This window comes from Gavialis gangeticus, unplaced genomic scaffold (genome assembly GCF_001723915.1).
Source record: "Gavialis gangeticus isolate Ggan-Ray unplaced genomic scaffold, GavGan_comp1, whole genome shotgun sequence".
NCBI classification, from domain to species: Eukaryota; Metazoa; Chordata; order Crocodylia; family Gavialidae; genus Gavialis; species Gavialis gangeticus.
Genome location: NW_017729033.1, coordinates 7892217 through 7903240, shown reverse-complemented (window position 1 = coordinate 7903240; position 11024 = coordinate 7892217). Strand labels below are relative to the sequence as shown.

The following is an 11024-nucleotide window of genomic DNA, read 5'->3' as shown; positions in this document are numbered from 1 at the left end:
AGGTTAAAAAATTTCCACTGACAAAAATGAATTGAATTAGAACTGGACTGATTGCTAAATTGGAAAAAAAAAAAAGTCAAAATGAAACCTTGCAAGCATGTTCGAGAGGCGCATTGCTTACACTGCGCACGGAGCGACGTGCTCACATTTTACTGGGTAGTACCGTATTCATTACAGAAGTTCTCACTGGCATCTATAGAGCAGAGCACCTGCCATCTTTCATTATCAAGTCTACTTTCACAATGTTTAAGCTTGTCTGAACAATCTCACTCCAATGCTAATGATTCTGGCATACCTTTAACAAGATAATAGCTACAGTGTTCAAAAAAAAAAGTTTTTTAAAACATTCTTTTAGTAACTTATCAAAAATTAAACATTTTTAATGTTTTGCAGCTTTTTGGTATTCAGTGGATGTTGTTCTGCATCACAGAGTAAGAAAGAGAAAACAAAGTGTTTTCTCATATGCCTGTATGGGATGACGAACAGGCAGCAGCAAAAGCCCAGCAAAACAATTCCAGTCAATGATTTACTAATAGAAAATTCCCTCCTGCTATATTTTTCACCGTTGATAGTTCATCATGTATTTGCATGGTTTCTAGCCCCAGAGTTCCAACCTTGTGAGAGATTCAGCTGTCATGCACTGGGATAGAAGAGAAAAGGTAAAAATACAACTGTAGTACTTGAGCTCTGCCACAAGATAGCAATAGTCTACAACCACGGTGTGTTACTAACCATTTGAATGCGCTTCATAGTGAGTTAAATCAATGTGGCTTTTAGACCAGCAAGATACCTAATAACATTATTAGTTCAGTCACTAGAAAACTTAGCAGTGCCGCATTTAAGAGTCTGCAAAACTTTAATTGATTGACACTTGGAAACCAAAACTATTAAACTAAAAAGGCAATTACAACATGTAGCTTAACGTTTCACAAGCAGCTGTATCTAACATGAAGGCAGAGGATATATGACACTGAATTTTGTTCCCCCTGTTCGTAGTTTTGACTTTCAAAACACTGAAGAAGTGCAAACATTCATACAATTTTCAGATGGGATAAAAGCCTCATGACGTCAGCCATATCAGCCAGGATGAGCAGGCGGGTGACAGCAGAAAGCAAGGCTCGGGCAGCCCGCACCATGGTGCCTCGTTTCACTGAAGAGCAGGGATCGTCAGCAAATTCTGAAGAGGCAATTCTCATAGTTTCACCTATAATGCAAGTAAAGAAATGCAATTACACAAAAAGCTTTTGAATCCCACCTCCCTGGAAAATGTAAATACTTTGCTGAACCAATTAGCCGCTGTTAGGAAGAATTTAAGGTTTTGTTTGTTTCTTCCTTTATTTCCTGAAGAGGTTTTCACAAAAAGTGTTTGGCAAACTCAAAATTGCCTGGGATGAGAAGGTCAAACACAATGAGCTCCATAAGGTATCATGCATGTTTATCGGGCTATGCAGTAACTTCCCCGACACATAATCCATTCCCTACTGTGTTTTCCTTCTTTTGTAGACATCTCTTTTGTGCCTATTCAAGACACCTGTAAGAAAAAATAGACAGCAAAAACAAGCTACCAAGAGAGGCTGCTGAATAGCCATCTGCAGGGATATTCAGTTCCAGGTTAAAAAAGTAGCTATTGGCAACATAAAAATATAAATAACACCCACTTTGATTCAGATAGCCGGTCTGGCAACTCATTAAAGTCTACTCAAAACAAATATTCATAAACCCTTCCATAAATAAACTCTCTAATCGACTACCATTGTAGCCTCCTTCCCTATAAAGGGGACCTTGTGGTATATGATATAAGGGACCTGCAGCGGAACGGTACCGTCTTTCTCCCCGATGCCCCGTGGGTGCGGTTTGTGGGTGGTGGGTTGCGGTTGTTCTCTCTGCAAGCTGTGAGTGTGTGTGTTGCTGAATCCTGTTCCTAATAAAGATAAAGCTGTTTACCAGCCCACCCCACCCCTGTCTCTGCTGAATGGTGACTCGAGGACGGAACCCCAAAGACATGGAGGTCTGAGTGAGTGCCCCATCCCAGGAACCCAGTGGCCACGGGCAAACACTATATCATGTCCAAAGTGACTTGCCTCTCAGTGGAGTCACCAGCAGCCTGATTAAGGGGGTTACAGCTTTCACTCAAAAGAAAAAGAAAAAAAATGGAGCATTTCAAACCTCAACCAGCATTGCCGGGAAACCTTGGGGAGAACTGGAGAAGATGGGAATAGAAGCTACAATTATACCTTGCAGTCACAAAGGCCGAGGAAGAGGCAGAGCATTAAAAATTGCAGTCATGCTTCACTGCACTGGGGATAAAGCCCTAGAAATCTACAACAACGTGCAAGGGGTGCTTGCAGCATTCAAGTACAGGGAACTCAAAAAATATCCCTGTCTTTGAAAGGTGTCAGTTGTAGCAACTTGGATATAGTGTGGCTGCAGGCATAGATGATTTTGTTACAGAGCTCAGAAGTAGAGCACAGCGTTGTGAATTTGGATCTGCTGAGGAAGTTTGTTGAGAGACAAAATTGCCTTCAGCATACCTGACTGCAAACTCAAGGAAGGGCTTCTGGAAAAGCCCTCCCTCACCCTAGCACAGGCTGTGGACATCTGCAGAGCAAAGGCTCTCACAAGTGCTCAGGTTCCTGTTATGTCTGCAGAAGCAAGCTTACATACAGCTGAGCAAAAGCAAAGCGGCCAGTGTACTTTGCAAAAGCAAAGCAAACCACCAATGAAGTTTGCTCCACAGGAGGGCCAGCAAGGTGCAAAGGGCAAAGTTTGCAAATGGTGTGGAAGAACACACACGCCTAGATCCTGCCCAGGTTTTGGAAAAATTTGTTCCAAATGCTCTGGAGTGAGCCAGTTTACAAAGATGTGCAAATCAAAGGGAAAGGCTCCAAAGTTTGCAAAAGGAGTCAGTACCATAGGCGACACGTGGGGGAGGGGGGCATATGCCCCCCTCCCCGCCAAGATTGGCCACCACCAAAACTGCTGCTGGCTTCTGCAAGCAGTGCCCCCCTCCGCTCCTAACGTGGCCGCCAGCGGCTGTAGGCGTTCTTCACTCACCGCTCACCACCCACCCCCCACTGCTGAGACCACTGGTCCCCGCTTGGCCTGCCCTTGCCGCTGACATCACCATGGCCCCCTTGGGTGGTCCCCACTCACTACCCACCATGCCCCTGCCCACGCCATCACCGTCGCCACCTGTGGGTGGTTGCTGTGCCCCCCAGCCTCCGGGGGCACACGCTGTTCTGTTCATGGTCAGTACCCTATATATGGGTGCAATGTCTGCAAAACAGCATTCACAGATATTTGATAACCAGAATGCCTGGTATAGCACACTGATGATTGCTTGCTTGCCAGTTTATTTTAAGTTAGATACTGGAGCAGAAGCAAACACTACTCCAGTAGATGTAGCAGAGGCTTTTCAAGGAAAAGTATGCAAGACTGAAAATCATATTACATTAGTTACATTTGGCAGCGCATGCATCAAACCAAAAGGTGCAATCATTGCATGCTGCAAATCTGGTGCTAATGAATCCAATTTAAATTTTTACATAACCAACAATAGTGACCAACCAATACTTGGTAGAGTGGCATGCACCACCTTAGACCTCGTAAGAAGAGTCCATGGAATGGATCTGGCAATACCTGCAACCAAGGTGGACCTCCTCAAATTATACCCAGACGTTTTCAAAGGGATGGGCCAATTTCACCCACCGGATCTATGTTGACCCGGTGGTACCACCAGTGGTGCATGGGTGTAGAAAAATTCCCTAGGCAACCCTAGGCAACCTGAAGACCACCCTCGAAATGCTGGAAGCTATGACAGTCATCACAAAGGTGACTAAGCCCACACCCTGGGTCTATGGCCTTGTGATCACACACCAGAACGATGGCTCACTATGGTTTTTTTAGACCCAGGAGACCTCAACAAGGCAGTATTGAGGCAGAGCTGTGCTATTCCTACTGTAGAGGACGTGCAAAAGAGCTTGTCAGGTAAAAAGCTGTTCACCATTCTTGATGAAAAGGATGGCTACTGGCAAGTCAAATTGTACAAGGAATCAGCAGAGTTGTGTATCTTTAACACCCCATAGGGACAGTTCCACTTCAATTGCCTTCCCTTTCGTATTGGTTGGCTAGTGAAGTATCCAACAGAAGAATCATGAGTGCTTTGGTGACATTCCGGGAACCCACATAATCGTGGATGACACGCTCAACGCGGCAGATACCAAAGAGGAGCATGATACTGTCCTGAAACAGGTCCTGGGGAGAACAACAAGAATCCACCACCAACACACCATGCCCACAGGGCATCAGGGGGAAAGACTGGAATGTTCCACCGAAGGCCCCTTAAAGGTACATTCCATATACCACATCCCCTTTCTTTATTTTGCGAGCTTCTGCTTAAGCACTTGAATGTTCATTAGTAGCTACTTTAACTCGGAACATTTTGGGATCACAGGGCCAAAGATTGCTAGCACTTGGCTCACAGACGGGGTCTACCCTTTATCGCTATCCCATTACATAGTCTTTGTACTTTACAGGGAACTTCACCACATGTCCACTCTTAGTCTGCATACTGCCATCGGGTGTCTCTGTGCATACTGGTGGATTCTCTGAAATGTAACAAAACTCTTGCTCTTGGTGGTCTGGTTTTACTTCTGATGCTTGTTCTGCTGCCGTCTCTTGAGGCACATCAACTTATTCTGCTGGTACCGATGAGTAATCTTTCTTTAAGTGTCTTCTGTTTCTCCTGTAGACATTACTGCTGGTGGGTTTTACCATGTAGGAATACATTCATCCGTTTTTGCCATAATGGACAGTGGTATCCAACCTGTACTTGTTTGCATCCTTACTTCCTCCCCGTCTCGTAGAGGTGGCAAGAATGCAGCCGTGCAATCATAGTGCATCTTTTGGCACCTTTGAAGGTTCCACAATGTGTGGGAGGCATTTGATGGTAGTCTAGGAGTTTGCACTGCCATTGTAGCAGGGAGGGTACTGCACAAAAGTCTCCCCATTGGAAGCTGCACTGGAGCACACTCAAGACTGGTAATGGGCGTGTTCCTAAGATTGAGTAAGGACAGATATAGATCTGAACCATTCTGCAAAGTCTTCTTAAAAATTGATTTGATGGTCTGAACCTTGTGTTCAGCCTGACCATTGGATTGTGGAGAACCCAGACTAGAATGGGTGATGGTTATGCCCCAGTCAGTTTTAAAATGTTTTGTCATGTGACTTGCAAATGGAACGTGTTCACAAACAATTTCTTTAGGTATACCATGGTGAGCAAATACAGACTTCATTTTGGCTATTACCATGCCAGCTGTCTTGTCGGGCAGGTGCAAAACTTCAGGGTACTGGGAGTAAAAGTTAATTATTATCAAATAAGACTGCCCCCGTAGGTCAAAAATGCCCACTACCAGTTTTAGCCAAGGCAGGTCTGGGATCTCATGCAAGATCATGGGCTTTTTCTGAGTACTGGATTGGAGCTCTTGACAAGGTATGCAATTTGCAATCCATTTCTTGATGTGGGCATTCATCTGAGGCCAATACATGATCTGTCGAGTTTGCACTTTCAACTTTTATATTCCTTGATCGGGCGATTGAAAAAATGTCAACATGTCAGTCCTCACACTGCGTGGAATGATTATTTTTGGCCCAATCATAAAAAAAATCATCCTGAATCCAGATTTGGTCTCTGAGAGGCCAGTAAGACTTTAAGTTCAGGTCTAATTTGTTTTGGGCTGCTTAGCCATCCATCAAGATGCTGAGCTTGAAGGACTTTTATTTCCCTGTCAGCCTTCATGTGCTTCTGTAACTGCTAGAGTAACTGGCCACCGAGTGGTTCCATTTCAGTCAGACCATAAGCTACCTTTTCGGAGTAGAAAAGATCAGGCTCAGGGGGAAGAATGAATGTTGTGGCTCTAGAAAGTGCGTCAGGCACTAACATGTCTTTGCCTTTGATATTGAGAATCTGGATGTCAGATTTTTGGAGCTGCAACAGCATCCTCTGTAGCCATGCAGGAGCCTTTCCTATGGGCTTCATAAAAATCACTTCCAGGGGTTTGTGGTCCAACTGGACCCTTACCTGGGTGCCATACACATATTGGTGGAACTTCATCATGGCAAAGACAATTGCCAGAAGTTCTTTTTCAATATGAGCATAAATTCTCTTAGGTTGTGTTAGAGCACTCGAAGCACATGCAATTGGCTGCTTCTGCTGAAACAAACATGCTCCTAGGCCATCTTTGGACATGTCAGCTTGGATTTCCAGCTGATCTGCTGGGTTAAAGTACCTGAGCACAGGGCTTGTCCAGGGCTTCCTGATGCTCGGGTCCCCATCGACAGATAACATCATTCCTGAGAAGTGCTCTTAGTGGGGCTGTCAGGCTGGACTCATGCAGAATGTATTGCGCCAAGTACTGAATGGTTCCAAGGAATCTCTGAAGGCCTTTTTTGTCTGTTGGAGGGGGCATTCTGTTGATGGCTTCCACTTTATCATCAATGGTTTGACACCATCTTTTGAGAAGATATGCCCATATACCTAAAGCTGTTAACTAAAAACTATAATCAACCACTGTAGAAGCCACCACCACTTTAAAGACCTTGAAGTCCACTCTTGGCTCCATAAACCTCCCATAGATACCTAACTCCTTTACCAGTTCCTATTCCAATGATCCCTCTCAAGTACATGATCTTCTATTTTTCCTGATCCCTGTGCAGGTATCCAGTTCTGCTTCGCTTCTCGTAACACTAGTATTTATAGATTTTGAGCCATTACAAGTCCTTTCATAACCATTTATGCCATGTTCCTATCATCCAATCTTTCCAACCCATCCAAATCTCCTTTGATTTCATTATAGTTGCTGCTCCCAATGGACGTTTTTAGACACTCAAAACATTCAGCCTGCAGGAAACAGACTATGGTGTTATTATTTGTTAAGCTTTAACAATGAGTTCTACCCTTCCAACCATAATTTTCTATGATTCTATGTTTCAAGAAACTAATTTTAAGCTTGTAAGGACATTTGCTTGGTTTAGTGCCTGAAGAATACTTAATAATAAAAATAAAGGGAGGTTTAAGTGCCAGAAGTATTTTAAGCAATGGACAGACTACTGAAGAGTGTATCTTTAAGTACAAGTACTGTTGTATTATCTATATGCACTGTGAGAAATAATGTTTTAAGATGGGGCTTGGAGTACAGGAGTCAAGGCCATAGAAAAAGTTGGTATGGAGATAAGAAGGGAAGATGACAACAATGACAGAATGACAAATCATCTAGCTTGGGTGGAAAAGGAGGAACGACAAGGATGGAAGAACGGAACAAGTGGGGAGGGCACCAGCTGAAATAAAGAGGCAAGACACTCATTATTATTATTATTACTAACAAGAGACATCTGAATAGCTTCATAATTGGGCACAACATTTTACAGAAATGAAGCAAATCATGGACCCTGTTTCATAGATATATATAGTCTGCTTTAGACCAACATAAAGTATTAAGGCAGGGAAAAAATGACAGGAACTTATTGTAAAATAAACTGAATAATACGGCTGTGCAAAACAGCACCATTTCCTTTCGAATTCTGTTTTGCCATTTTGAAGGGACAGTGTTTTGTTTCATCATTTCGTTTTGAAGCACTGTTCGGTTTCATTTCGTCAAAACTGTTTTGCTGTTTCGACGTATTGCGACATTTTGCCCGTAGGCTATCATGGGAAAACATGAAAATGCCTAAAACTTTGTAATTTCTTGCCTGATTCAGATGAAAATTGCAGGGATGGTAGGCCCTTCTGAGGGCATGAAGGAACTAAATAGGTGCAGAGGTTTCTGGGAAACTGCACCTCAAACTGTTCAAAGCAAAACTCATGACACTTGTCACCAGCAGCAGCCTCCTGTATTCCAGCGCACAGATCTGGGGGCCTACATCCCTGGGAGGGCTGCGGGGCTGTACTGGTTAACGACTTGGTGCTCAGTGTGGGGGCAAAAGCAACTGCTGCCCCTTGCCATGCTGCAGCCACTCGGACAGGGCTGGCTGTGCCTGCTCTCCATTGCCACTGCTGCCCCACGGGGTGGAGGTGATGCAGTGGTGAGGCAGGACAGCCCCACATGGGCTGCAAGCAGCTGTAGCACAGGGAGGGGGAGCAGCCGCTTTCCCCCACACACACTGAACACCAACTCATTCCCTGCCACTGCTGCTCAGTCCAGTCTGTGGGGTACATGGGGTCGGGGTTGTGCACTGCTCCCTGCCTGTACCATGGTGCTGGGGCAGGGGCACTGGGAGTAAGCGGGCGAGCGTGGGGTCTTCCCAGCACTGGACACAGGCTGCTCCCAGTGCTGACCCCAGGTGGCAGCAGCAGCAGCCTCCTGTTATCTGGTACACAGACTGGGGGCCCGCACCCCTGGGAGGAGTCTGGCACAGCCTCACAGCCCTCCCAGAGGTGCAGGCAGGCCCCCAATCTGCATGCCAGATGACAGGAGGCTGCCACTGCTGGCTGCAACCAGCATTGAAGTCAAGGAAGTCCAGCTTTGAAACTCAAAACATTTTGAAATTTTTGAAACATTTTGAGTACCCTTGTTTAATTTCAAAGCTGTTTTGAAGGCTTTTTTTCATTTTGCTTTAGCTGTTTTGAGCTTGAAACACACTGAAACATCTTCAGAATGAAACACCCAGTGAAATTTTGCACAGCTCTACTGAATAATACTTGCAAGGAGAAAATTGTGCAAATTCTGGTATTAAAAAAAAAAGAACTTGATTCAAGAAGGGGAAAAAGTGCATAGTGCAGGACTGGATGTTAGGATGGATAGAAAGATTAATAAAATGCTTGCTTTAAAAAAGACGTGAAAAAAAAGAATTAAGCTACTTGAAATCTTTAGAAGGGAAAGGTAAACCAACAGTGGGATATGCCTTCTTGCATTAACAGAAACCAAGAGAGGACTAGTAATATAGTATTACCATGAACAATTAAGCTACCCAAAAATGGAAGTGGACTTCAGCATAGCACACATCCCCGACCCCGCACTCGCCTGTGGGGAATGAGCTGGTGCTCAGCACAGTGGGAAAATGCTCCCCTTCACCACAGAGTTCTGCCAAATCAGTTGTAAAAGGTATACTTTGCTATGTGCATGATTAAACAAATAATAATAGTTTATGCTATAATATTCTACGGTTATGTCTTAAACGGTCACTTGCACAATAGTATAGTTTTAAAGACAAAGAAACAGAAACCTGTACCTGATGTTGGAATCAAGCTTTAAATGCTCGTAGAAGTTAACAAGCTTTAAACATTTTAATCAGTTTTTGCCACAGAAGAAACCCAATCATTCCAAAATCTATTTGAAATGCTGACCTCAAATGTCATTGCTGAGAACACAGAGATTGCATATTATAATACATATTGAGGGCTAATGCTGGCTTTGGGGAAAAAAAAAGATTAATCATAGAATTACTTGCAAACAGCTAAAACCCTGATCAATTGTGCTGATGCTTATGAAAAGCAGAATCCATACAATCCACCTATACATTCACTTCTGAAAATGTAATAGTCTGCTCTACAACAATTCCCATTAAAACAGCACAGAGGAACATAAGAATTGATGGAGATAAATTATCCCAAATATAATCAAATACGTTTAAAAAAAACAAGGAAAAAGAAATTTTGAGGGGAGGGAGGAGGTTGCAATTTAATTCTTCAGTTGGGTGCCTCAAGCACACTGGCAGGCCAAAGCATTGCATTAATTTTTAATTAAACAGCATGGTATTCTTTACAGTAATATGCAATACCCATTTTATTTTTATACTCAGTTCCAGTACGAAGTTAGAAAATTATTTTTCAATTCTTAAGCTTTAAGCTTGTCTATTTCATGAATCAAAAAACAAATTTGAAATTACATTTTTCAGGCATCAGGAAGGATATCAATGTAAGATAACAGTTTTAGAATGTTTAATTTATTTTTACCAGAACAAAATCAAAGATGATAGGCCACACATTGCAAGTAGATGCTAACCTGAGTTTTGGGGTTTTTTGAAAGCTGTGCAAGTCAATTCTTTTATGAAACTGATCATCCATTATCATTTGTAGAATGGAAATAATTACATTTTTAATTGCAAATGTAGAAGATTACTGAATCAAGATCTAACAAAACCTTTTTTATTATTATTAGTTTAATATATTGCCTCCTCCTAAAGAAATGGAGGATACTCCTACAGTGAGGAAAAAAACAATATGTGATTCTGAATATCCACAAATGGGGAGGCATTCAATTCCTTTGTCCAGTTAATTACTGTAAAAACTTATAAATGTAAGCAATTTTACACTTACACAGGAAAGCTCATTGAGCTCCAGTACAGTGATGATACTGTAGTCTGGCTCATTCAGAAGCAGATCTTCAGGCAATCATCAGCGACTTTACTGAAGCATACAAGAAAATGGGACTGACATTCAGAAGGCTAAGCTCCTCCAACAAGCCAATGAACAGCATAATAAGCGGTCCCCAGCTCCGGTAATTCAGATTCATGGTGAGACTCTGGAGAACACCAAGTACTTCCTGTAACTAAGAAGCCATCTCTCATACAAGGCTGATACTGATGCAGAAATCCAACATTGACTCAAATGTGCAAGTACAGCCTTCAGGCACCCGAGGAAATTGGTGTTCAAAGATTGCAACATCAGATCTGAAACTAAGCTCATGGTTTTCAAGCAGCTGTGATCCCTAACTCTGAGATGTGGAAAACGTACAGGAGACACCTCAAGTCACTGGAGAAGCACCATCAATGCTGCCTGCAAAGGATCCTTTGAATACAGACAGGCACACACAGATGGTTGGTGTTACATCTAACATTAGCATCCTCTCACAAGTAAACACCGCAAGGAAAGGTGATGATCATCTGACATCAACTTCGCTGGGTTGGCCATGTCATCCAGATGTCCGATTTCAGACTCCTGAAGCAAGTTTTATTCTTCCAGCTCCATCAAAGCGTACACACAGGAGGAGGGCAAAGGAAATTCAAGGAAGTCCTCAAAACCAACTTGG

The 11024-nt window shown here is 43.1% G+C and overlaps 1 protein-coding gene across 2 annotated transcripts in view; it reads right to left on the bottom strand.

Annotated features, from left to right (window-relative positions):
• The window catches only part of CTNNA2 (catenin alpha 2), a 1036033-nt gene that overhangs the window by 830973 nt on the left and 194036 nt on the right, over nt 1–11024 (bottom strand). For both annotated transcript variants that reach the window (XM_019526187.1, XM_019526188.1), the window contains exon 4: nt 1038–1204. In XM_019526187.1, the coding sequence (XP_019381732.1) occupies nt 1038–1204 (167 nt within the window). The remainder of the gene's footprint in view (nt 1–1037; nt 1205–11024) is intronic.